Source organism: Salvelinus fontinalis, chromosome 10 (genome assembly GCF_029448725.1).
Source record: "Salvelinus fontinalis isolate EN_2023a chromosome 10, ASM2944872v1, whole genome shotgun sequence".
NCBI lineage: Eukaryota > Metazoa > Chordata > Actinopteri > Salmoniformes > Salmonidae > Salvelinus > Salvelinus fontinalis.
This window is the reverse complement of record NC_074674.1, coordinates 27,237,627-27,265,357: the sequence shown is the minus strand read 5'-3', so window position 1 is coordinate 27,265,357 and position 27,731 is coordinate 27,237,627. Positions and strand designations below refer to the sequence as shown.

General features: G+C 43.2%; 1 protein-coding gene across 1 annotated transcript; it reads right to left on the bottom strand.

The window, feature by feature from the left end:
- Positions 1–986: 986 nt before the first annotated feature.
- On the bottom strand, positions 987–26,542 carry LOC129863889 (growth hormone receptor-like). The gene is made up of 9 exons (XM_055936280.1): positions 26,248–26,542; positions 16,990–17,082; positions 12,555–12,696; positions 12,204–12,373; positions 4,119–4,297; positions 3,149–3,293; positions 2,946–3,036; positions 2,753–2,822; positions 987–2,633 (listed from the first exon to the last, which is right to left on the bottom strand). The coding sequence occupies exons 2-9, from the start codon at positions 17,078–17,080 to the stop codon at positions 1,731–1,733; spliced, it is 1,791 nt and encodes a 596-aa protein (XP_055792255.1). The 5' UTR covers positions 17,081–17,082; positions 26,248–26,542; the 3' UTR covers positions 987–1,730.
- Positions 26,543–27,731: the final 1,189 nt, after the last annotated feature.

Genomic DNA, 27,731 nt, shown 5'->3' with positions numbered 1-27,731 from the left:
TCCATTTGGTTGGGGCTCTGACACCTCGTTTCACACGTCAGTGCTAATTGAAATTGTATCTCTTTTTCCTAGCAAGCTTGGTAGCTTTAGCATTCATTCTTATAAAGTAATATATATCATTGTAATGTAATTTTCTTCTGGCTTTTGAAAGTAAAAAATAGCTTCAGACTAAGCATTACTTACTCAGTTCCAGGTTGGATGGTGTTTTCAGGTTTCTGTTTGTTTGACAGAGCATTTGCTGTATAGTTTGGGAATAATAATCCTTGGGTGTAGGAAGCGTTGAGGTAATTCCATCCTAAATCAGGTTGTAGGTTTGGAGTTTTGTTTAGAGTAGCATCTTGTATATGTCCCTGACAAAAAATCCAAGTTTGTCTAACTCTAGATAGAAAAAAATTAAAACATGATGAAAAATGTGGAAGCTCATCTGCTCATGACCGGTCTCTCTCCCTCGATCACTAAAGATAACACAATCCTGATGGGTGGCTTCTTTAAAATCCATTTAAATGCTACGGATCATAGATTCAAATGTTAAAAGGTGAGTTCAACATAGCCTACTATGACCAGGATATCTTAACAGTTAACGTTAGTTAGCTAATAGCCAGCTAAGTTAATTGATGCACTAGCTAAGTTCGCCTGCTTCATGTTAAAATTACCGGTTCCAGAAGAGCGAAATGATCAATAAACTTATCCAGACTTACTGCTGTAAACTTAATCTATAGCTTCAAAATGGGGCTGTTCAGAAAAGAGAGAAACATTATTTTATTCTCCAATATGCTAAGCTACCTATCAAGTTCATACATCAGTTTTAAGCAATGGTGGGAACTCATGTCTGCGCATGCAATGGGGTCAGTGTTGCAGGTGAGTGCAATCAGAAGATGTCCACCAATCGATCGGTATTTGTTGACGCTGTGAAATCAAATGGAGCCTATTCCAATAGCTACAACTCAAAGCATCAGTACTACATCAAATGAATGGAATCAGTACAGTTTAAATGTGAAAGATGTTTATTTATAACCTTATAGCTGTACAGTAAGGAACCATTACCATTTACAGTTCCCCAGAAGGATCATCTGACACTCATTTGATAGTCCCCTTTTTGTAAGCCTACATCATAGTAAGCAGAAAAATGATATAATTTTTGATAAAACACATTTGTGTATATATGTAAAAACAACACAATGACCTACTCTTATAGACTGGTTGAGAAGCCACAGTCAATCAGCAGAACACAGATGGTGCATTCCCACTTGTTCACCAAATGTTTCCCTTTTGACAATATTCCGATCTGTAAACAACATTATCAACAACACCACTAAGTTAACTATCTGTATCTTGTGCTGACAATTAAAGTCACTTATAGATAATGTTCTTCAAAAATATTAGTAATATGTTAAGATATTTCATACGGCCAGCTCCTATGAGAGACCATAATCCCTTGGCCTTCTATATCCTTTGTTTTCTCAGTTAAGGTGTTAGCAGACAGGTGTGGCACATCAGTTCAGACCTTGAAGAACAGACCCCTCTCCTGACCTCCCCATCCTTCTTACCAAACCTCAAAATGTCTGTAGCGGTCATGTTGGGAGAAGGAAGGATAAGAGGTGGGGCAGGCAGGGGAACCCCCCTCATTTTTGGAGGTATACCATTTGGCACCCTACTCTTTGATTTATAGTCACTGAATTCCAATGCCACCTCTGATCTGTGTGCAATAGCATAGTCTCTACACCTCTGAGTTATGGTGTAATATTGCCCAGTAGGTCAGGGGTCAGGTACCCCTCTGGTGTAGGAAGGGGCAGCTTGGTTAGGACTGGCTGGGGTGCAGGTGGGGGGCTGGGCTTCAGAAGGAGGCTGTTCTGCCTGTCCACTCCCTCCACCATGGTGTAGACAGAGACAGGGGGCAGTGGGGAGATGGGAGAGGCAGGTGGGATGGGGGGAATTTCAGCCTCAAAGTACAGGCTCTGGTACTCCCCAAAGGTCTGTCCCTGCACAAGCCTACTATCCTCTGTTCGGGCAGGCTGGCTGCCTCTCCCAGTGGGGAGTTTGGCACTCATCCTCCCAGCATCTAACTCTGTGGTGTAACCTCCCCCGTCAGCATTCACCACCAGCAGCTGAAACTCCTTCCTCGGCTTCTCTTTCTCCTTTCCCTCCTCAGCCTTCTCCTCTGCATTCTTCTCAACCTTGCTCTGTTCCTCAGGCATCAGCAGCACTTCGCCAGTGGGTCTCACCTCGCTCACTTGGGTATAGAGGTCCTCCCTGCCAGGGACAGCCCAGAGAGTCTTCCCTGTGGTGGGGGTCTGGACTGGGGAGCTGGCCTCAGTGCTGGCACCAGAGGGCTCCAGGCTGGGGCTGGTGTTGGAGAGGAGGAGATGGAAGGGGAAGGCCTCTGGTTCAGGCAGATCAGGGTCACAGCAGCTGGCCCGGCCAGAGTCATCATCTCCGAAGCCAATGGTGAGAGGGGGACAGTCTGAGGAGGGCGAGCGGTCCATCAAGCACTGTGTGTCCAGCTCAGTCAGCCTGTCGTTGGACTCCTCCATGTCCAGCTCGATGAACTCCACCCAGGGGTCATCACAGTACAGCTCTGGCCTCAGGTCAGGGTGGCCGCCCAGGATGGAGGTCAGCTCAGCCAACTTGCCTTTCTATGGACAACGACAGATAATACCTCAGAGTTAGTTTAAAGGAGAAACATACATTTATTACAACCTCGCTGGTACTTCATATTGTCTCCCCGCTTTTTAAAATTGTGTCAAATTAATACCTTGAAGAGCTCAGGGTCGATTCCTTTGATTTTGGGACCAGGAATTGGTGGCAGGAGAATCATCATCAACCTTGAAGAAAGGTAGAGGAATAGTTATTAACAGGCACACATGTTGCATAAGACTTTATATTTATCTGAAGAGGTTGAACATATTATTTTAAGACAGAGTAACAGGCAACAGTAAATATCTTACTTCTGTTGCTGGGAATAGATGAGCAGTATTAGGATGACTGCTAAACCCAAGGCAGCAAAGACAAGCAGGACAGTAACTGGAAATCGGGACTCTGAGCACACATAAATAGAAGGCAATTAATATGATTCAAAACAGAGACATCATATATGTTATAACATGTTACATTTTATATGACAGTATATAAAAACTATGCATGTCAGTACCTTTAGTGGGGATGTGTATGACTATGGAGTTGCTGAATTCCCCAAAGTTACGGGATGCCAGCGTCTTGCACCTCACCCTGACCTCATGATCTGTGTTGGTGCGCAGCCCGTACAGTGATCGCTGCATCCCCTTCTCAAGGTCCACCTGGGGGGTGCAGTCAAAACAGAGAGGTTTCACACCAGTAAGTTGGTGAATAGCACCCACACAGCAGGCGAGACAACGTACACCTGCATGTTTCATCCATATAAGGACCTGAATCAACAAAAGCAGTAGAGCCTTGGTATGTCACTTTGGTAGATTACCCCCAAGATTAGACTCATGTTCCCTTGCATGGAGGGTGATAACGTGAAAGAGGGAGAATGAGAGAACAGAGTGGGAAAGAGGCTGTCTGTTCTAAATTACAATGTGGGAGAAGGAGGCATAAGACTTTTGATTATTAGGTACTTTTAAAATAATGCAGTAAAACTTGGTCATGTCAAAATTACATGGACAGCAGTCTTAGCAGGTCTGTCCAGATGAAGGTGTATATGAGCACTGAAAACTACATTTAGGAATCTATTAAATCTGTGTCGCTGAAGCGTTGAAGATTGCGTGATAGAAATGGTAAGGTCATTTACGATTTAGCTGACAATATACACCGTTTACCGTGAATGCAGTCTCCGCTAACGCGGGAATTTAAACCATGCTGTAATGCTGAGCTTCCTCGATACGGATTGAATAAAGCCCAATGTAAAGATTCTGAAATTACACAATGGTGGGATCTGCAACAGTTTGACCAAAAGAGTCAGAGTCCTCATGGAAGGGTAATCAAATCAAAGTTAATTGGTTGCATACACAGATTTGCAGGTCTTCTGGCAGGTGCAGTGAAATGCTTGTGTTACTTTATCCATCAGTGCAGTAGAATGTCTCGCAAATGTATCATGCAGAATAGCCACCACTAGTCAGCTAACTGCTAGGGTGTAGACTCACCATCCTCCACAGTGTTGAATTGACCTCACGGTACTGCACCTCGTATTGTAGCGTCATCCAGCCCATCGACACGTCTGCAGAGTGTGGCGGCTCCCAGCTCACCATGATGTCAAAGTGGCTCCCGGTTAGACCCACATTCAGCAGGGTCCAGTTCAGCGCTATTGGAGGGTCTGGTTCCACTGGAAAACATTCGTAGGTTTATCACTTGAAATGCAGAATGGCACATACAAAATTCAATATATCTACACAACTAGGCAATATACTGTACACACACACACACTGCATGACCAAAACTGTGGACACCAGCTTGTCGAACATCTCATTCCAAAATCATGGGCATTAATATGGATTTGGTCCCCGCTTTGCAGCTGTAACAGCCTCCACTCTTCTGGGAATGCTTTCCACTAGATGTTGGAACATTGCTGCAGGGACTTGCATCTATTCAGCCACAAGAGCATTAGTGAGGTCGGGCGATTAGGCCTGGCTCGCAGTCGGCGTTCCAATTCATCCCAAAGGTGTTTGATGGGGTTGAGGTCAGGGCTCTGTGCAGGCCAGTAAAGTTCTTCCACACCAATCTTGACAAACCATTCCTGTATGTACCTCGCTTTGTGCACGGGGGCATTGTCATGCTAAAACAGGAAAGGACCTACCCCAAACTGTTGCCACAAATTTGGAAGCACAGAATCGTCTAGAATGTCATCATATGCTGTAGAGTTAAGTTTTCCCTTCACTGGAACTAAGGGGCCTAGCCTGAACCATTATTCCTCCTCCACCAAACTTTACAGTTGGCACTATGCATTCGGGTAGGTAGCATTCTTCTGGCATCCGCCAAACCCAGATTCGTCTGCTGGACAGCCAGATGGTGAAGCGTGATTCATCAATCCAGAGAATGCGTTTCCACTGCTCCAGAGTCCAATGGCAGCAAGCTTTACACCACTTCAGCCGACGCCTGGGATTGCGCATGGTCATCTTAGGCCTGTGTGCAGCTGCTCGGCCATGGAAACCCATTTCAGAAGCTCCCAAAGAACAGTTATTGTGCTGACGTTGCTTCCAGAGGCAGTTTGGAACTCCGTAGTGAGTGTTGCAACCCGAGGACAGACAATTTTTACACGCTATGCACAGCGGTCCTGTTCTGTGAGCTTGTGTGGCCTACCACATCACGGCTGAGCCGTTGTTGGCCCTAGATGTTCTACTTCACAATAACAGCACAGCACTTACGGTTGACTGGGGCAGATCTAGCAGGGCAGACATTTGATGAATTGACTTGTTGGAAAGGTGGCATCCTAGGACGTTGCCACGCTGAAAGTCACAAGTTCTTCAGTAAGGCCAATTTACTGCCAGTGTTTGTCTATGGAGATTGCATGGCTGTGTGCTCGATTTCATATAGCTGGCAGCAACAGGTGTGTCTGAAATAGCCAAATCCACTAATCTGAAAGGGTGTCCACATACTTTTGTATAAATAGTGTGTACACACACACACACAAATCATTAAGAACACCTGCTCCTTCCATGATATAGGAAGCCAGGGGAATCCAGATGAAAGCAATGATCCCTCATTGATGTCACTTGTTAAATCTACTTCAATTAGCGTAGATCATTAGTCACCAACCTTTTTTCTGAGTCAAGATCACTTGGAGTCAAAATGCCAGCCAAGATCTTAAGAATGGCGACGGAGGGGATGGCTACCGTTTTACGGGCTCCTAACCAACTGTGCTATTTTGTTAGTTTTTTGCGTTGTTTGTAACCCATTTTGTACATAATGTTGCTGCTACCGTCTCTTATGACTGAAAATAACTTCTGGACATCAGAACAGCGATTGCTCACCTCGAACTGGACAAAGATTTTTTCTTTAACGAGTCTGACGCAAAGGATATACTGCTTTATTGGGAACAGGCCCAAATCCCCGTCATTTGCGTGAAGAAAAGACTGAGAAAAAGGTTGGGCTTCCTTCTGGGAATTCATAGGCGAGTGAGTAAACCTCCACAACCATCCGTTCTATTGGCCAACGTGCAATCATTGGAAAAAATTGATGATTTACGAGCAAGACTATCCTACCAACGGGACATTAAAAACTGTAATATCTTATGTTTAACAGAATTGTGGCTGAACAACGACACAGATAATATAGAGCTGGCAGCATTTTCCATGCATCGGCAGGACAGAGAAGTTATGTCTGGTAAGACGAGGGCCAGGGGTGTCTGTCTATTTGTCAATAACAGCTGGTGCCCAATGTCTAATATTAAAGAAGTCTTGAGGTATAGCTAGCCGGAGGTAGAGTACCTTATGATAAGCTGTAGACCACACTATCTACCAAGAGAGTTCTCATCTATATTATTCGTAGCCGTCCATTTACCACCACAAACCGATGCTGGTACTAAGACCGCACTTAACCAGCTCTAAAAGGCCATAAGCAAACAAGAAAATGCTCATCCAGAAGCGGCTCTCCTAGTGGCCAGGGAACTTTAATGCAGGCAAACTTCAACCCTTTTTACCTAATTTCTACCAGCATGTCACGTGTGCAACCGGAAGGAGGGGGGACTCTAGACCACTTTTACTCCACACACAGATGCACACAAAGCTCTCCCTCACCCTCCATTTGGCAAATCTGACCATAATTATATCCTCATTCCTGCTTACAAGCAAAAACTAAAGCAGGAAGTAACAGTGACTCGCTCAATACAGAAGTGGTCAGATGTCGCGGATGCTACGCTACAGGACTGTTTTATTAGCCTGGAATACTGGAATATGCTCCGGGATTCATCCAAGGACATTGAGGAGTATACCACCTCAATCATCGTCTTCATCAAGAAGTGCATCGACGACGTTGCCCCCACAGTGACTGACTGTACGTACTGTACATATCCCAACCAGAAGCCATGGATTACAGGCAACATACGCATCAAGCTTAAGGTTAGAGCTGCCACTTTCAAGGAGTGGGACACTAATCCAGACACTAATCAAACATACAAAGCATCAATACAGGATTAAGACTGAATCCCACTACACCAGCTCTGACTCACGTCGGATGTGGCAGGGTTTAAAAACTATTATGGACTACAAAGGGAAACCCAGCCACGCGCTGCCCAGTGAGCCTACCAGACGAGCTAAATGCATTTTATGCTCGCCTCGAGGCAAGCAACACTGAAGCATGCATTAGAGCACCAGCTGTTCGGACGACTGTGTGATAGCGCTCTCGGTAGACAATGTGAGCAAGTTCTTTAAACAGGTCAACATTCACAAAGCCGTGGAGGCAGATGGATTACCAGGACGCGTACTCATGCGCGGATCAACTGGAAAGTGTCTTCACTGACATTTTCAACCTCTCCCTGACCGAGTCTGTAATACCTACATGTTTCAAGCAGACCACCTTGTGCCCAAGGAAGCGAGGTAATCTGCCTAAATTACCACCATGGAACACTCACGTCTGTAGCCATGAAGTGCTTTGAAAGGCTGGTCAACAGAATCATGCCGGATACCCTAGACCCACTCCAATTAGCAATCTGCCGCAACAGATCCACAGATGACTCAATTGCACTCCACACTGCCCTTTCCCACCTGGACAAAAGGAACACCTGTGAGAATGCTGTTCATTGACTACAGCTCAGTGTTCAACACCATCGTGCCCACAAAGCTCATCACTAAGCTAAGGACCCTGGGACTGAACACCCCCCTCTGCAACTGGATCCTGGACTTCTTGACAGGCTGCCACCAGGTGGTAAGGGTAGTTAACAACACGTCTGCCACACTGATCCTCAACACTGGGGCCCCTCAAGGGTATGTGCTTAGTCCCCACCTGTACTCCCTGTTCACCCACGACTGATTGGCCCAACACCATCATTAAGTTTTCTGATGACAACAGTGGTAGGCCTGATTACCAACAAGGATGAGACAGCCTATAGGGAGGTCAAAGACCTCGCAGTATGATGCCAGGACAACAACCTCTCCCTCAATGTGAGAAAGACAAAGGAGCTGATCGTGGACTACAGGAAAAGGTGGACCAAACAGGCACCCATTAACATCAATGTTGTTGTTCTTCTTGTTCTTCTTTACACTGAAGATAGTTCTTAATGACTTTCGCTGCATGTTTGGGGTCGTTGTCATGCTGCAGAATACATTTGGGGCCAATCAGATGCCTCCCTGATGTTATTGCATGATGGTAAGTATCTGCCTGTACTTCTCAGCATTGAGGAAACCATTAATTCTAACCAAATCCCCAACTCCATCTGCAGAAACGCAGCCCCAAACTTGCAAGGAACCTCCACCATGCTTCACTGTTGCCTGCAGACACTCTTTCGTGTACCGCTCTCCAGCCCTTCGGCAAACAAACTGCCTTCTGCTACAGCCAAATATTTCACATGTTGACTCCTCAGTCCAGAGCACATGCTGCCATTTTTCTACACCCCAGTTCCTGTGTTTTCGTGCATAGTTGAGTTTCTTGGCCTTGTTTCCACGTCAGAGGTATGGATTTTTGGCCGCAAGTCTTCCATGAAGGCCACTTCTGACCAGAGTTCTCCAGACAGTAGATGTGTGTACCAGGGTCCCACTGTTTTCTGCAATTTCTGAGCTGATGGCACTGCTGGACATCTTCCATTTGCGAAGGGAAGTAACCATAATGTGTCTTTCATTTGATGCAGTAAGTTTCCTTGGTCGACCACTGCGTCTACGGTCCTCAACGTTGCCTGTTTCTTTGTGCTTCTTCAAAAGAGCTTGGACAGCACATCTGGAAACCCCTGTCTGCCTTGAAATTTCTGCCTGGAAGAGACCTTGCTGATGCAGTATAACTACCTTGTGTCTTGCTGCTGTGCTCAGTCTTGCCAAGGTGTATGACTTGACAGTAAACTGTCTTCAGCAACCTCACCTTGTTAGCTGAGTTTGGCTGTTCCTCACCCAGTTTTATTCATCCTACATAGCTGTTTCTGTTAATGATTATGTTTCAACCTATATATTGAATTGATGATCAATAGCACCTGTTTGGTAAAATTGGTTAATCATACACCTGACTATATGCCTACAAAATCCCTGACTTTGTGCAAGTGTACCTAGAAGAATTGATGCTGTTTTTACATTTACATTTAAGTCATTTAGCAGACGCTCTTATCCAGAGCGACTTACAAGTGCATACATTCATACTTTTTTTTGTACTGGCCCCCCGTGGGAATCGAACCCACAATCCTGGCGTTGCAAGCGCCATGCTCTACCAACTGAGCTACACGGGACCCCAGGCAAAGGGTGGTCACACCAAATATGGATTTGATTTAGACTTTTCTTCTGTTCAATCACTTTGCATTTAGTTAGTTAATTGATAAATATAATCTATTAACATGTCTATTTTTGAAAGTATTCTTACTTTACAGCATTTATTCACACCTGCCTAAAACTTTTGCACAGTACTGTATATACACACACTACCGTTCAAAAAGTTTTAGAACACCTACTCATTCAAGGGTTTTTCTTTATTTTTTACAATTTTTGACATTGTAGAATAATAGTGAAGACAAACTATGAAATAACATATGGAATCATGTAGTAACCAAAAAAGTGTTAAACGAATCAAAAACTATTTTATATTTGAGACTTCAAATAGCCACTCTTTGCCTTGATGACAGCTTTACACACTCTTGGCATTCTCTCAACCAGCTTCACGAGGTAGTCACCTGGAATGCAATTCAATTAACAGGTGTGCCTTGATAAAGGTTCTATTGTGGAATGTATTACCTTCTCAATGCGTTTGAGCCAATCAGTTGTGTTGTGACAAGGTAGGGGGGCCTACAGAAGACAGCCCTATTTGGTAAAAGACCAAGTCCATTTTATGGCAAGAACACCTCAAATAAGCAAAGAAAAACAACAGTCCGACATGAAGGTCGGTCATTGCGGACCATCAAGCCCTATGATGAAATCGGTTCTCATGGTTCTCAACTGGTTCTCACCGCAGCAGGAATGGAATGGACCCAGAGTTACCTCTGCTGCAGAGGAGAAGTTCATTAGAGTTACCAGCCTCAGAAATTGCAGCCCAAATAAATGCTTGAGAGAATGCCAAGAGTGTGCAAAGCTGTCATCAAGTAAAAGGGTGGCTATTTGAAGTCTCAAATATAAAATAGTTTTTGATTCGTTTTTTAGTTACTACAACAACAAAAAATACTTTTTGATTAACTTTTTTGTTTACTACATGATTCCACATGATTCCAAATGTGTTATTTCATAGTTTTGATGTCTCCACTATTATTCTACGATGTAGAAAATTTGTAAAAATAAAGCAAAACTCTTGAACGAGTAGGTGTTCTAAAATTTGACCGGTAGAGAGTGTGTGTGTATTATATACACTGCTCAAAAAAATAAAGGGAACACTTAAACAACACAATGTAACTCCAAGTCAATCACACTTCTGTGAAATCAAACTGTCCACTTAGGAAGCAACACTGATTGACAATAAATTTCACATGCTGTTGTGCAAATGGAATAGACAAAAGGTGGAAATTATAGGCAATTAGTAAGACACCCCCAAAAAAGGAATGGTTCTGCAGGTGGTGACCACACACAACTTCTCAGTTCCTATGCTTCCTGGCTGATGTTTTGGTCACTTTTTAGGAGGGCAACAACCCAGCAGCAGGACCGCTACCTCCGCCTTTGTGCAAGGAGGTGCACTGCCAGAGCCCTGCAAAATGACCTGCAGCAGGCCACAAATGTGCATGTGTCTGCTCAAACGATCAGAAACAGACTCCATGAGGGTGGTATGAGGGCCCGACGTCCACAGATGGGGGTTGTGCTCACAGCCCAACACCGTGCAGGACGTTTGGCATTTGCCAGAGAACACCAAGATTGGCAAATTCGCCATTGGCGCCTTGTGCTCTTCACAGATGAAAGCAGGTTCACACTGAGCACATGAGCACATGTGACAGACGTGACAGAGTCTGGAGATGCCGTGGAGAACGTTCTGCTGCCTGCAACATCCTCCAGCATGACCGGTTTGGCGGTGGGTCAGTCATGGTGTGGGGTGGCATTTCTTTGTGGGGCCGCACAGCCCTCCATGTGCTCGCCAGAGGTAGCCTGACTGCCATTAGGTACCGAGATGAGATCCTCAGACCCCTTGTGAGACCATATGCTGACACATGCACATTTGTGGCCTGCTGGAGGTCATTTTGCAGGGCTCTGGCAGTGCACCTCCTTGCACAAAGGCGGAGGTAGCGGTCCTGCTGCTGGGTTGTTGCCCTCCTACGGCCTCCTCCACGTCTCCTGATGTACTGACCTGTCTCCTGGTAGCGCCTCCATGCTCTGGACACTACGCTGACAGACACAACAAACCTTTTTGCCACAGCTCGCATTGATGTGCCATCCTGGATGAACTGCACTACCTGAGCCACTTGTGTGAGTTGTAGACTCCGTCTCATGCTACCACTAGAGTGAAAGCACCGCCAGCATTCAAAAGTGACCAAAACATCAGCCAGGAAGCATAGGAACTGAGAAGTGGTGTGTGGTCACCACCTGCAGAACCATTCCTTTTTTGGGGGTGTCTTACTAATTGCCTATAATTTCCACCTTTTGTCTATTCCATTTGCACAACAGCATGTGACATTTATTGTCAATCAGTGTTGCTTCCTAAGTGGACAGTTTGATTTCACAGAAGTGTGATTGACTTGGAGTTACATTGTGCTGTTTAAGTGTTCCCTTTATTTTTTTGAGCAGTATACACACACACACACACACACACACACACACACACACACACACACACACACACACACACACACACACACACACACACACACACACACACACACACACACACACACACACACACACACACACACACACACACACACACACACACACACACACACACACACACACACACACACACAGTACCAGTCAAACATTTTAGAACACCTACTCATTCAAGGGTTTTTCTTTATTTAGTCTATTTTCTCCATTGTAGAATAATAGTGATATATATAATTCAGTATTTCAAAATGTCACTTTTTAAATTCAGGCTGTAACACAACAAAATGTGGAAAAAGTCAAGAGGTGTGAATACTTTCTGAAAGCGCTGTATAGGTAACTATGGTTTAGGAGGTCAGAGGCCAGGCTCACCGATGTCTTCCACAGTGAAGATGATCTCATCATAGAGATTATCCTGATCTCCAGAGCGGAGTTGGACACTGTAGGTCATCCAGACCTTTGTGTAACTTTCATTGAAGAAGCACTCGTCTATCCTGTCAGCCATGTAGTTAGGACACTCACTCCACTCTTTGGGAGATATGCTGCAGGCATGGGGAGACAACATGGGGGGTTTAATACTGTGCTGATTGCTAGAAAGACTAACATCATGCACCTGACATGTAGTTGAGAGGGAGAGACTCACATTATGCTAATAACTACAATAACTTTCACAAGAAAAATGATTTGGCTCTCATCAGTGAACAAAACTCTTCTTTCTCTCACTTCTTGTTATTGATGTAGTAGAACATCCGCAGGTCTCTGGGTTCTGTGAGGTTCTGGAATGTTCCGACATTCCATCTGCAGCGGAACGTGTTCATGTCATGGGAGACACAGCCAGTGATCTGGGGGCGGATCTGGGGCAGGGCTGAGAGGGAGAGCGTGAGAAAGAGAGGTGAGCACACACAGTCTATAAGGCTTGCAAACAGTCAAAACTCTAACTTAAACATTAACTTTGCACCCATTTTCAATTATCCTAAAATGACACACACCCAGTCAAGTTGAACTCCGCCCGTTGCTGTATATAGAGACCATGTACAGTGCTGAGCTGTTCTTCATGTGTAAGACAAACAGAGCTTAACATAACTCATCTGAGTGGCATAGCCACAGGGCGGACAGCTGCGTTTTCCTGGAAGTATCCGTAGACCTTCAAATTGTCAGCCAGACTATACTGCCCACAGGACTTTCGGGTAAATCCTCTCCGTTACCGGTTCTCAGAACTACATAGTACAAGGTGTGAAACCTCCACTCACAGTAATGGACACTACTGTTCAGATATCTTCTGTTTCTGCAGGAAATGACAGCGGACAATTAAATTGCTAATTAAATTGCTCAATTGGAATGATTTTCTCAGAAGCCAATTACTCCCTCTACACATGAACACGCTGTAATGTTGCTTATCTTGTTACCTTCTGCTCATTGAAATAATAAATTATCATTCTATCTTGTTTATGACAGGTAAGTGCTGTCCTGGTCTGTCTGTGCTATATTAAATGATTATACTAATGTGTCCTCGGGGAGAGGGGAGCTTAAGGTAAACACTCGTCTGTTCACAGCCCTGAGGAGGGACTTAAGTACCATCTCCCATAATGACACTGGGAAGAGCTGTCAGTCTGCCACAACACCGATGAGTGGGACAGCACAACAGCTGATTGAAGGGCCCTGGCGCCTAGGGAGATGGCAGCTTCAATGGTGTATTGCTCTTCTGAGGAGTGATGCATACCACTGGCTTGGTTAGCAGCTCAACAAGGGGGGAAGGGGGCGCAAAGGTTAAAAATAACCTGTTTACCAGATCCTTTCCTACCAGGAACTCCCTTAGAATTAAGAGGAAAAATCTATCCAACACCTGGCAACGCTCAAGGGTTTCATACTAGGTACATTTCCTGTGACTGATTGGGATTCAGGGACTAGTGGTGTGTGTGTGTGTGTGCGGGCGTGCATCTGTGTGTGCTATGCAGACATTGAGACTACATCCTGTCCCCATTTTGACTTACCCAATATTTTCTGAATGTAAATGTGCACGTGTAAATATATATGTGAGTACTTGTGAACGTTCTTGAATGTGGACGTGAGTGCTGTTTGATTAGTGTTCGCCAAGTTCAGGTCGCTAGTTTTCACAGAAGCAAAGGTGCGCAGCAGATATCACTGGCTCCAACAAAACGTTGAAGCTCTAACTTCAAGACACACTTTCCAAGAAAACATACACTTCTGAGTTCCAGTTATTCTAGTATTTCCAGTCGCTGGAAGGTGAACTCTTTTCCATTACAACCCGTTTACCCTGACATCCCTGAGGTGCAGAGTACATTTAATTGCCTTTAATAACATAACTATTATCTCTCTCTAATGTCACTGACATCCCATATACACATTTACTATTATACAGATGAAAGGGATGGTGCTATTGCCTTAAACTCTACAAATGAAAAACCGTTCCGGGTCTGTTTTTTTCCCCCACCTTCAATCGCTCAAAAGCACTTTTTGTTTAACTCTGCGAAACATGGCTGGGCTGTTTTTTTTAAAACAGGGAGCTCCGTCCTCCACTTTAGGAACATGCCGACTTAACGCAGAAGCTAGAATGACGTAGTTATCTGATGTATGTGTTACTTTCGTCCCGGTTCACCCCTACACACCAGGGGGTATCATCATACTGTAACTGCCTGGCACACAGTTAAACAACTCTCAGAGGACTAGATCACAGATATACAGTATGAATGATTTCATTACACACTCTGATTTAAATGTTACATAAATAATTGAATACAGCAGTTATTTGTGAAAACGCAATATGTTTTATGATAATGCTATGGCACTGTGTTTAGTGCATTATACAGACTAATATAATCTGTTAGAACATGTTCTTTAAATAGGCATGCATGTATGGGCACATAATGTGCAGCGTGCCCCGTGCAACACTGAGTGCTTTCCAGGAACTGGATTCCCAGGAATTCTGAAGGGGGGAGTGTGGGAGCAGTGAGTAGTGCACTGTGGGAAACAGTTTAGATATTCAGAGACCCCCTTCATTCAAGAGTGTTGAATGAACAAAGTTTGAGTGCAGGAAGTTTTATTCCTAGGTGGTTCATGCCTTTATGATGAAGTCACACTTTCATAAGTGTTCCTTCATGTTACGTAACATTATACACTTTATATTAGAGCTCTTTAGCGATGACTGATTGAGTAGAGGCTTTCACTCTACCATGAGTCTGTCTCAGATTTGTATAGGCTTTGACAGTGTTGCTTCGACAAAGTTCCTCTGTTTTCAGTAAGTGTTACTTCACTCTGTCAGAATAGTTGAAAGAATTTAAGATCCCAGACAAAAATATAATTGACACATTTTTTTCTGAGAATCAGCAGTACTCCATCCTAAGAGGTTATTGTCTGAGATAAATGGGTGGGAGGTGCAGGAGGTGGAGACACAAACAGAAAGAAAAGCTTTTTAAGCCAAGGTTTTACCTCTCAGTACTTTAAAGCTGTTCAATTGAAGGAGAATACCTTGGTTGCAGCTACTGCTTTAAAGTGCCCACATAAGTACAATAAATAACAGATGTCCTTCACTAAAGCTTTCCTCTACCATAAATGGGAAAATGGAACATTGCACATGTAATTCACTTTCCTTTCTTGAACAAAACAGAACAGGTAAATGCTTGCTGTATATTTATTTTAGATGCACATTTATTTTTGGATTCTATCATGAATTACTCTCTCACGTGAGGACTGAAAAGTCCAAACATTCATCATGACTTTGATTAAAGGGAAAGAGAGGGTTGTGTTTGTTCAGCTGCTAGGTAATAGTAGGGACGGAGATAGGAAATGGCTGTTTTAATGCGGAGGGGGACGAAGCGCGTTCCCCTGACAGCCAAGGCAGCTGATTGAAGAAGCTTGAACATGTAACTCTAAATAACCACTGGCCTCCATGTTCTTCGGGAGGCCATTTATTAAATACATCACGCCAAATGAGGAAAAACAACATTGAGAGGTTGTTAAGGTTCCAAACATGTCACTTTCTTAACCCATCTAGTGACTAAATGACAGCATAGATTTCAAGTATCATGCTAGCTAGTCTTGGGTGTTAGCCTGGGAGAAGTTACAGGAGAAAGGGGTGGGACGAAAGTAACAATGTTAACTGAGGAACCTGGAATAAAATAGAATAAACCGTTTAAGCACAGTTCATATTGCTTTTATAATGTCAGCAAGATATCAACAAGTGACAATGTTTGAACATTACATGACATTAGAATTATGCCTTAATAAATTGACTTGATGGATCCGCTTCTCACAAGCTTTAAATCAACAAGTTAGTGGTTAAAAATATATACATATATTTATAATTATGTGGGTCAATTACCTTGTGTCAAGCCATGGAAATGTGATAAGCATGATGAGTTTACCATTTGTGAAGAAAATAAAAATGTTTTATTCTATCAAGACACGAGGAGTGCACATGACAAGGACAGCTGGAGCACACCTTATTGGTAGGGCTATGCATGAATAGTAATTAAAATGGTGAAACAAATCTCTTTCTACATTCCCATTAAAGTGAGATTAGGAAATGATGGTTAATACAACTATTATGTGATTAATTTTAGCCTGATTAATATGGTACGTCAAAATATTGTGATTGCGCAACATTGAGATGTTGACACAAGGTCCATTTTCATACACTTCTAACCTTTAACATGAATTATTCAAATCGACACATGAAATGATGTCTGATAGTACATTTGTTGAAAGTAATGAGCATTACAAACCAGAAACATGGGGATAAGACAGATATTGTGCACTTTTTACATGCTGTCACTTCCACCCCAAGGCTGTGTTACTCTCGCCCCGCTGGCAGTTACGAAAGTAACATTGCAGTAGTTATGATCTTGGTCTATTTAATTTCAACTAATTTACCCTAGAGACAAAATTACAGTTGCTTATGGTAGAGGACATATATACTGTAATCTCTAAGTAATTAGGGAAAAAACTAAAAGTGTTACATTCATCCCGGTTCTCCCCTATGTATATAATACTACATAGTGTACATATAAGACTGTCCTTACTACGAATTATACATGCATAGGAAGTACTTGACTTCTAGGAATCTGATAGGTCTGTATTGATCGTCCAGTGAAAGGAAAGCCTCTCTGGTTTGGTCTGGTTCATCATTAATCAAAGGTACCTTGTTCAGAAGTTGGCGGCTCCTGCGATACAACTGTTAGGATGAGGAGAAGGCAGATTAAGAGAATGTGGGAGGTTGCCATGCTGTTCATCCCTAGAAAAACATGAGAGAAGAGTTAGTCATTTTACTATGTTAACCCCACTGAACATCACCCTTAAGCTGGCCTGCTGCCATTAAGTAGGGTTTGCTTACAAACCGAAACATACAGTATAAGTCCAGAGTCTGGTACTGTGATCCCCACCATTGCCTGTGTATTGTATATGTATTCATAGTAGCTTATCTATTCTTCTAGGTCTCAACATATCATTCGCTGCATTTGAGCCCATTGTCCCCTGTCTAAATATTATGTTACATTCTTGAAGTTTGAACTCTGAGCTTCCATGAAACAGACTGCTCTCCCACTATACACAGAGTATACAAAGCATTTAAGAACACCTGCTCTTTCAATGACAGACTGACCAGGTGAAAGCTATAATTCCTTATTGATGTCACTTGTTCAATCCACTTCAATCAGTGTAGATGAAGGGGAGACAGGCTAAAGAAGGATTTTAAGATTTGAGACATGGATTGTGTATGTGTGCCATTCAGAGGGTGAATGGGCAAGAAAATACTTAAGTGCCTTTGAACAGGGTATGGTAGTAGATGCCATTTTTCCATAGTCAACAGTTTCCTGTGTGTATCAAGAATGGTCCACCACCCAAAGGACATCCATCCAACTTGACAAAACTGTGGGAATCATTGAAGTCAACATGGGCCAGCATCCCTGTCGAACGCTTTCGACACCTTGTAGTGTCCATGCCCCATCGAAATGAGGCTGTTCTGAAGGCAAAAGTTGTTCCTACTGTTTGGAAAACTCAGTGTATATAGTAACTGGACACTCCAAGGGAGATCCGAAAAAGAAAACTAGGTTGTTTTTTTCTTCGTGATATCCAATTGGTAGGTACGATCTTGTCTCATCGCTGCAACTCACCAACGGGCTCGGGAGAGGCTAATGTCCAGTCATGCGTCCTCTGAAACATGACACCCCAAGCAGCGCTGCTTCTTAACACCTGCTCGCTTAACCCGGAAGCCAGACGCATCAATGTGTAGGAGGAAAAAACATTCAACCGATGACTGAAGTTAGGAGTTTCTAGAGCACGTTTAGTCAAGAAAAGCCCCCTGGCCAAACCGGACGACGCTGGGCCAATTGTGGGCCGCCCTAAGTGACTCCCGGCCAGCTGTGACACAGCCTGGGATTGAACCCCAGTCTGTAGTGACGCCTTAGCACTTCGATGCAGTGCCTTAGCCCGCTGCCCCACGCGGGAAGCCACAAGATGGCGCCGACAGAGATGGTCGCATCGCTTCGAGTCCTTAGGAAACTATGCAGTATTTATTTTTTTATGTACTATTTCTTACATTGTTACCCCAGGAAATCTTAAGTCTTATTACGTACAGCCGGGAAGAACTATTGGATATAAGAGCGATGTCAATTTACCAACATTACGACCAGGAATATGACTTTCCTGAAGCAGATCCTCTGTTTGGACCACCACCCAGGACAACGGATCTAATCCCAGAAGCCGACCCAAAACAACGGTGGTGCAGAAGGAGCGGCCTCCTGGTCAGGCTCCATAGACGTGCACATTGCCCACCGCTCCCGAGTATACTACTCGTCAATGTCCAGTCTCTTGACAACAAGCTAGATGAAATTCGAGCAAGTGTTGCCTTCCAGAGAGACATCAGAGATTGTAACATCCTCTGTTTCACGGGAACATGGCTCTCTCGGGATATGTTGTCAGAATCGGTTCAGCCACCGGGCTTCTCCATGCAGCGCGCAGACAGAGAAACACCTCTCTGGGAAGAGGAAGGGCGGGGGTGTATGCTTTATGATTAACGACTCATGGTCTAATCATAACATACAGGAACTCAAGTCCTTCTGCTCACCCGACCTAAAATTCCTTACAATCAAATGCCGGCCATATTACCAACCAAGAGAAGTCTCGTCAGTTATCATCACAGCTGTATACATTCCACCTCAACCAGACACCACGACGGCCCTCAAGGAACTTCACTGGATATGTAAACTGGAAACCATATATCCTGAGGATGCATTTATTGTAGCTGGGGATTTTAACAACGCAAATTTGAGAACAAGGTTACCTAACTTTTACCAGCATACTGATTGTAGTACTTGCCGGGGTAATACACTCGATCACTTCCACTAACTTCCGCGATGCATACAAAGCCCTCCCCGCCCTCCCTTCGGCAAATCCGACCATGACGCCATCTTGCTCCTACCGTCTTATAGGCAGAACCTCAAACAGGATGTACCAGTGACTAGAACCACTCAACGCTGGTCTGACCAATCTAAATCCACGCTTCAAGATTGTTTTGATGCGGACTGGGATATGTTCCGGTCAGAGAACAACATCGATCTATACGCTGACTCGGTGAGTGAGTTTATTAGGAAGTGCATTGGAGATGTTGTACCCACTGTGACTATTAAAACCAACCCTAACCAGAACCTGTGGAAAGGTGGCGGAATTCTCGCTAAACTGAAAGTGTGAACCACCACATTTAACCATGGAAAGAGGTCTGGGACTATGGCTGAATATAAACAGTGTAGTTATTCCCTCCAAGGCAATTAAACAAGTGAAATGCCGGGACAGGGAGAAAGTGGAGTCACAAAATAACGGCTCAGACACAAGACGTATGTGGGTCTCCAGGAAATCAGACTACAAAAAGAAAACCAGCCAGGTCACGGACAACGACGTCACACGTCCAGACAGACTAAACACCTTCTTTGCCCGCTTTGAGGATAATACAGTGCCACCGTCGCAGCCCACTAACAAGGACTCCCCACCCTCCTTCTCCGTGGCCGACGTGAGTAAAACATTTTAAACGTGTTAACCCTCGCGAGACTGCTGGCCCAGACGGCGTCCTCAGAGCATGCGCAGATCAGCTGGCTGGTGTGTTTACGGACATATTCAATCGCTCCCTGTCCCAGTCTGCTGTTCCCACATGCTTCAAGATGGCCATCATTGTTCCTGAACCCAAGAAGGCAAAGATAACTGAACTAAATGACTCCCGCTCCGTAGCACTCACTTCTGTCATCATGAAGTGCTTTGAGAGACGAGTCAAGGATCATATCACCTCCACCTTACCGGCCACCCTAGACCCACTTCAATTTGCATACCACTCAAACAGGTCCACAGATGATGCAATCGCCATCGCACTGCACACTGCCCTATCCCATCTGGACAAGAGGAATACCTATGTAAGAATGATGTTCATCAACTACAGCTCAGCATACAACACCATAGTTCCCTCCAAGCTCATCATCAAGCTGGAGGTCCTGGGTCTCAACCCCACCCTGTGCAATTGGGTCCTGGACTTTGACGGGCCACCCCCAGGTGGTGAAGGTAGGAAACAACATCTCCACTTCACTGACCCTCAACACTGGGGCCCCACAAGGGTGCGTGCTCAGCCTCATCCTGTACTCCCTGTTCACGAACGACTGCGTGGGCATGCACGCCTCCAACTCAATCATCAAGTTTGCAGACGACACAACAGTAGTGGGCTTGATTACCAACAACGACGAGACAGCCTACAGGGAGGAGATGAGGGCACTGAGTGTGGTGTCAGGAAAACAGTCTCTCACTAAACATCAACAAAACAAAGGAGACGATTGTGGACTTCAGGAAACAGTAGCGGGAGAACCCCCGTATTAACATCGAAGGGACAGCAGTGGAGAAGGTGGAAAGTTTTAGGTTCCTCGGCGTACACATCACAGACAAACTGAAATGGTCTACCCACACAGACAGGGTGGTGAAGAAGGCACAACAGCGCCTCTTCAACCTTAGGAGGCTGAGGAAATTTGGCTTGTCACCCAAAACCCTGACAAACTTTTACAGATGCACAATTGAGAGTATCCTGTCGGTCTGCATCACCCCCTGGTAAGGCAACTGCACCGCCCACAACTGCAAGGCTCTCCAGAATTTTGTGCGGTCTGCACAACGCATCACTGGGGGCAAACTACCTGCCCTCCATGACACCTACAGCACCCAATGTCACAGAAAGGCCAAAATTTTAATTAAGGACAACAGCCACCCGAGCCACTGCCTGTTCACACCGCTACCATCCAGAAGGTGAGGTCAGTACAGGTGCATCAAAGCTGGGACCGAGAGACTGAAAAACAGCTTCTATCTCAAGGCCATCAGACTGCTAAACAGCCATCGCTAACTCAGAGAGGCTGCTGCCTACATTGAGACCCAATCACTGGCCACATTAATAAATGGATCACTAGTCACTTTAAACCTGGGCTCTCCAACCCTGTTCCTGGAGAGCTACGCTCCTGTAGTTTTTCCGCTCCAACCCCAGTTTTAACTAACCTGATTCAGCTTATCAACCAGGTAATTATTAGTATCAGGTGCGCTTGATTAGGGTTAAAGTGAAAATCTACAGGACTTAGCTCTCCAGGATCAGGGTTGGAGAGCCTTGCTTTAAACAATGGCACTTTAAATGATGCCACTTAAATAATGTTTACATATCTTACATTTACTCATATATATATATATATATATATATATATATATATATATATATATATATATATATATATACTGTATTTATACCATCTATTGCACCTTGCCTATGCCGCTCGGCCATCGCTCATCCATATATTTATATGTACATATTCTCATTCACCCCTTTAAATTTTTGTGTATTAGCTAGTTGTTGGGGAATTGGCAGATTACTTGTTAGATATTACAGCACTGTCGGATTTAGAAGCACAAGCATTTCGCTACACTCGTATTCAAATCTGCTAACCATGTGTATGTGACCACAAATTTTATTTGATAATCTATTGCTGTGTTTGAATACACATACTAACCATACTATTTGTGATGTAAATTGAGTGTGTAGTATGCTTATTGGTTGTAGTTAGGGTCAGGGTAGCCTAGTGGTTAGAGCGTTGGGCTAGTAACCGAAAGGTTGCAAGTTCAAATTCCTGAGCTGACAAGGTAGAAATCTGTAGTTCTGCCCCTGAACAAGGCAGTTAACCCACTAGGCCGTCATTGAAAATAAGAATTTGTTCTTAACTGACTTGCCTAGTTAAATAAAGGTAAAATAAAAAATAAAAATAGTATGGATATAGTATGCTAAAAGTTCCTGGATGTCGTCCTACATTCACCAAAATACGAAGTATACAAGCAGTGGGCACGATTTCCGCGCTTTTAGGGCACATAATGCAATGGCGGTGGCTTCACAACATTTTCTGATTTTAAGAAAATGGCGGAAAAGATGCAGCCAAAAACGACGTGAGTGAATACAAATTGCTTTAATCTTCTTAATAGGGGGCGCCATTTCCACTTTGGGAAAAAAGTGCCCAAATTAATCGGCCTCGTACTCTGTTCTAGATCATATGATATGCATATTATTAGTACTATTGGATAGAAAACACTCTGAAGTTTCTAAAACTGTTTGAATTATATCTGTGAGTAAAACAGAACTCATTTGGCAGGCAAAGTTCCAAACAAGAAGTGAAAATTCTGAAATGGGTCTCTGTGACAGGCCTCGCCTATTCAATTGCCTTGTATTTATGGATATGTATGCACTTCATGCGCCTTCCACTAGATGTCAACAGGCAGTAGAACGTTGAATGAGGTGTCTAGCCTGATGTGGGACCGAATGAGAGCTTTTGGAGTGACAGGTCAGCCATATTGGCAGTATTTTGCTGCGCGCTAGGGTTTGTCACATCGTTTTCTGCAATGCGTTAGGTAGACACGAAGAAATGCTCCGTCTGGGACGTTATTGGATCTATTTCTGAAAAACATACTAAAGATGGATTATCAACTGAGTTTGACCAGTTTATTCGACTATTATTATGACTTTTTGAATTTTCCGTTCATGCGTAAAATCTTCATGGACACTTGAGCTCCACCATGCTAACCAAAGTTGCTAATTCGACAGAAGAAATGGACATTCTAAAACAAAACAACAATTTATTGTGGAACAAGGATTCATGGGACTGCATTCTGATGAAAGTTCAGCAAAGGTAAGAGAATATTTAGGATGTTATTTCGTATTTTTGTTGAATACGTTGACTCCAACATGGCGGAGAATGGCTGAGCGCTGTCTCAGATTATTGCATGCTGTGCTTTTTACTAAAGTTATTTTTTTTTTTAAATCTAACACAGCGGTTGCATTAAGAACCAGTGTATCTTTATTTATTTGCCCAACATGTATTTTTCAGCAAAGTTTATGATGAGTTTTTCTGTTAGATTATATGACTCTCTAAGATTTCTCCGGACAATTTGGAGTATTTTGGCGCCATGTTCACAATGTAAACCCAGGATTTGTAGCTATAAATATGCACATATTCATATAAATATAAATGCATATAAATATGCACATTTTCGAACAAAACATAAATCATCTGATGACGTTGTTCAAAGGTTAGTGATTAATTTTATCTCTTTGTGGGTTTTGTGAAAGCTATCTTTGCGGTGAAAAAATGGCAGTGTGTTTTTGGATATTGTGGTGAGCTAACATAAATATATGTTGTGTTTTCGCTGTAAAACATTTTAAAAATCTGACATGTTGGCTGGATTCACAAGATGTTTATCTTTCATTTGCTGTATTGGACTTGTGATTTCATGAAATTATATTATATTCCCTGTGGCGCTAGGCTAGGCTATGCTAGTCAGCGTTTCTGATGAGGAGGATCCCGGATCCGGGAGGGTGGGTCGGTATGTATTTTATGACAAATGTTAAGAAAATGTTGAGCAATGTAATAAAGTAATTACTTTTAAAATAAATTAAGTTACACTTTATGTTAATTTGTTAGCTACACCACAGTCGCCAGCCTTACGAACAGCATAGCATAGTATTACAGCAGTTGCTTGTATGTACCGGTAACGCTAGTTGGCTATTAATACATCAAACTTGCCAGTATATTAAATATATGCTATCCAACATTTATTGACTTGATTATTCACATCATTCTTAGCGGTATAGGTGTTGTGCATTCTCAATGGACATTGTTACTACAATGAAGTCATAAGATGTCTAGCTAGTATTTGTTACGCTAACAAGCTAGCAAGAAGTTGCAAACCAACAGCATCAACTTCCGGTAGACAGGTGAAGCACTAGTACACTCAACTGAAAGGATACTGTTTGTTTATAGTATACTAAAATTAACTAGTTGTATACAGTATGTTAGTATATTGGTATTCGAACACAGTTTAGATATTTTAAATGTACCGTTTGCTAAGCCCCGCCCCCCTTGGTTACTGTTGCAACCTCAGATAACATTTTCCCGGAATGACCAATTCCCCATTCAACCACTGGAGAAATCCCTTCACAATGATCACAATGATCTCAAAAACGGTGTGTCTAATAAACAATTAAATTAAACACAACTACCCATGGCTGATCAAGAAACTCTTGTGTATCTTGTGGTAAGAAACTATTGGGTATCTTGTGGTGGACTGTCATTACAATTGCTTCACGGGAACCTGGTTAAAATCTGTAACATTAGTGTAGCTAGCTGAATGGCTCTGAAGTCAAAGTCAGTATGCAGTCAAGGCAAAACTGTTTTATAGCCCTCACTGGCTTTCATGGGATTTAAACATGAACGTGTCGGAGTTGTCGAACTCGAGACAGTTGCTATCCATTGGGAGTGCTGCGGTTGGTTGCAGAAACATTTAGGCGCCGGGCTAAGCGAAGGGGCCATTGCACACGCCTATCTGATGTCACGGACAACGAGTGACTCAGTAGTGTGAGCGCTGTCCACAATTCCTGGTTTTCCTGGGGGGTATTGAGTTTGACCGTTCGGTCGCGTTACGAAACATGACAAAGTCAACAGTCCATTGCTGAACATGACATTCAAGATCTGCAGCCAACAACTCTGGGCTGGGTTGTGTCCAGCACTTGTTTGTGAAATCAAACCATCCTACATCCTGGCCCGATTCAAGTTATTTCCCCCGCTCTATGGAAAATATAGGCGTTCTTCTTAAACAACAATCCTCTCATTTTCCTTCAATCACTATTGCTATATGCCAACCAAAACATATCAGTCTTAAAAAAAAAACTACCGCAGCGTGTAAGATGTTAATCTTAAACGACAAACAGATTTGTATGTGTTTGTTTTTCCTGAAAACTGATCTGAGAAAAACAGGATTGATCGAGGGGGAGAGGATATGGGAGGGGCGTGGGGAAAGGAAAGGAGAATGGGGCACTAACAAAATGGTCTAAATAGCGTACATATTTTAGGTGTGGTGTACTAAGACACTTCTTGTTGTTGTCTTCCTGTTTTATACTAACAGTAGAAACTCAATAAGTATTATGTTTTAATATTGTAAATGCCTATCCATAAAAATACAAAAAAATATGTTTTAGTAATTTAGCATTCATTCTTATCCAGAGGGCCTCACAGTAGTGAGTATATACATTTTTGTACTTCTTCCCATACTGGTCCCACTTGGAAATCAAACCCACAACCCTGACGTTGAACTACATCATCACGCTAAGACTTTTATTCGCAACAAGTCAGTTTGGTAGAAACCCCTAATACATGCTACACAAAATTACCTGTCGTGTGAACTAATGGTAAATATAACTCCCTTCATGGTGACCATAAATTAAATTTGGATGCGTTTATTTTCTGTATTCATCAACAGACAGTGTGAGCCATTGCATGCTGTACTCTCTCCTCAAAAGTCCTGATACTCATTATTTACTTTGGCAGTGCCAACTCTTCTTGGGAGGCCGCCACATGTGTTATTTTATTTCGTTTGGTGTAGGCTACAACTATGAATACAAAACGTGACTTGTCATTGCTTCGCCTATTTACTTTTTGGCACACATTTTACATGTAGGTCTACAGTATTTAGACTTTGGAATAATTGAATTGACCAATTCATAGGCTAATTACATTGAGAGATTGTTTTGAAATTGAGCCATTTGGCTTTAAATTAACAGAACGTGCACATATGCAGTATATATTGTATATAGCCTACAGCGAAGAACAAAATATTATCATCTTAACAGTAGAATAGGCCTAGTAGACCAGGGTTTCCCAAACTCGGTCCTGGGGCCCTCCGGGTGCACGTTATGGTTTTTTGCCCTGTAACTACACAGCTGATTCAAATGATCAAAGCTTGAAGATGAGTTGGTTATTTGAATCAGCTGTGTAGTTCTATGGCAGATATGGTTGAGAAATCCCTGTACTAGCCCAGTTAACAATGAACAATTGGGAGGCCGGTATCTACTCACCGTATTAGCAAGTTGTAAATCGCTGTTGGTTTCTTCAATACTTGATCAAGCGGAACACTCGTCTCAACCACGGACCGCAATCTGCTAGACCACCACCAAAAACGGTCACGCCTAGGTGGAAAAAATCCCCAAACTCAACATTTAAACGTTACCATATTCCAAAAATGACATATTGCTGCAAGACGCATAGCTTTCTCTATCTCGCACACTCTTCCCCTTGAATCAATTCTGTCAATCTGTGGCTGGGCGCTCTGTGTGCGCTACTGCTGCCATTAAGGGGATTCGATTAATCTGGCCGGGTAAGCGTTTCACCGGGTGAAAGTAAATTGCATTCGTTCGTGAGCCAGGTGTCCAGTTGAAAGCAGACGAAATCGGTTAAAAACAAAAGGGGTGTGGGCCTAAAACATAAGTGATATAGGCCTAATTAATCACGTGCAGTAATGAGTAGGATTCTGTGTTTTCACATGCAAAAGGGAATGCTTTTGATAAAAACGTCCCCCAATGAAAAGTAGTTTGAAAATTCAAACACAGATGTATGTTTCTGGACGATGCACCATGCTGCCTTGTTGACAACACAACCGAGCTGTGCAGATTAGGCTAGTGTTCGATTTGAGAAGGGGTTGCCTCCCTCACCATGTTTTCCGGTTCAAATCACGAGTCCATGACCAGATTAAGAAATTTGCAAAGGCAAATTGACTACCATATAAATATATATATCAATGGCAGCCATTGCTACCCATTGTACCCATTAGTTTAACAGTCAAATTGCCAGCTAAAGAGGTTCGAAAACCCTTCTATGGATTATATGTCTATGGCCACAACAAGCTGTTCTATATTTGGCCCGCATGCTGCCCAAATTGTGGCTCTGCCGACTGTAGGAATACAGTATCTGCTTGTGTTATTATTATTTTATTTCCCCTTTATTTAACCAGGTAGGCAAGTTGAGAACAAGTTCTCATTTACAACTGCGACCTGGCCAAGATAAAGCAAAGCAGTTCGACACATATAACAACACAGAGTTACACATGGAGTATACAAACATACAGTCAATAATACAGTAAAAAAATAAGTCTATATACAATGTGAGAAAATGAGGTGAGATAAGGGAAGTAAAGGCAATAAATAGGCCATGGTGGAGAAGTAAATACAATATAGCAATTAAAACATTGGAATGGTAGATTTGACATTATACCACAGCTATGTTTTTTTTTTAGAAGCTATTGGTAATCTGTTAGAAAATGCTATTGGTAATCTGGGGAAAATGCTCTCTGATGTATTTTGAACATTGTGAGCAGGCTCCTGTGGTTGGTGGTTGCAGTAAAATAATATATATTTTTACTTTAGCTGTATTTTTTTCCCGACTACGGCTCCCTACAAGATCCTGCAATAATTCGGTCCATAAACCCGGTGCCCCGCGGCTCAGCATAATCGAATCCACCACTCTGTGGCATCGTGAAAGCGCCACCTGCTGGTAAATATTGAAC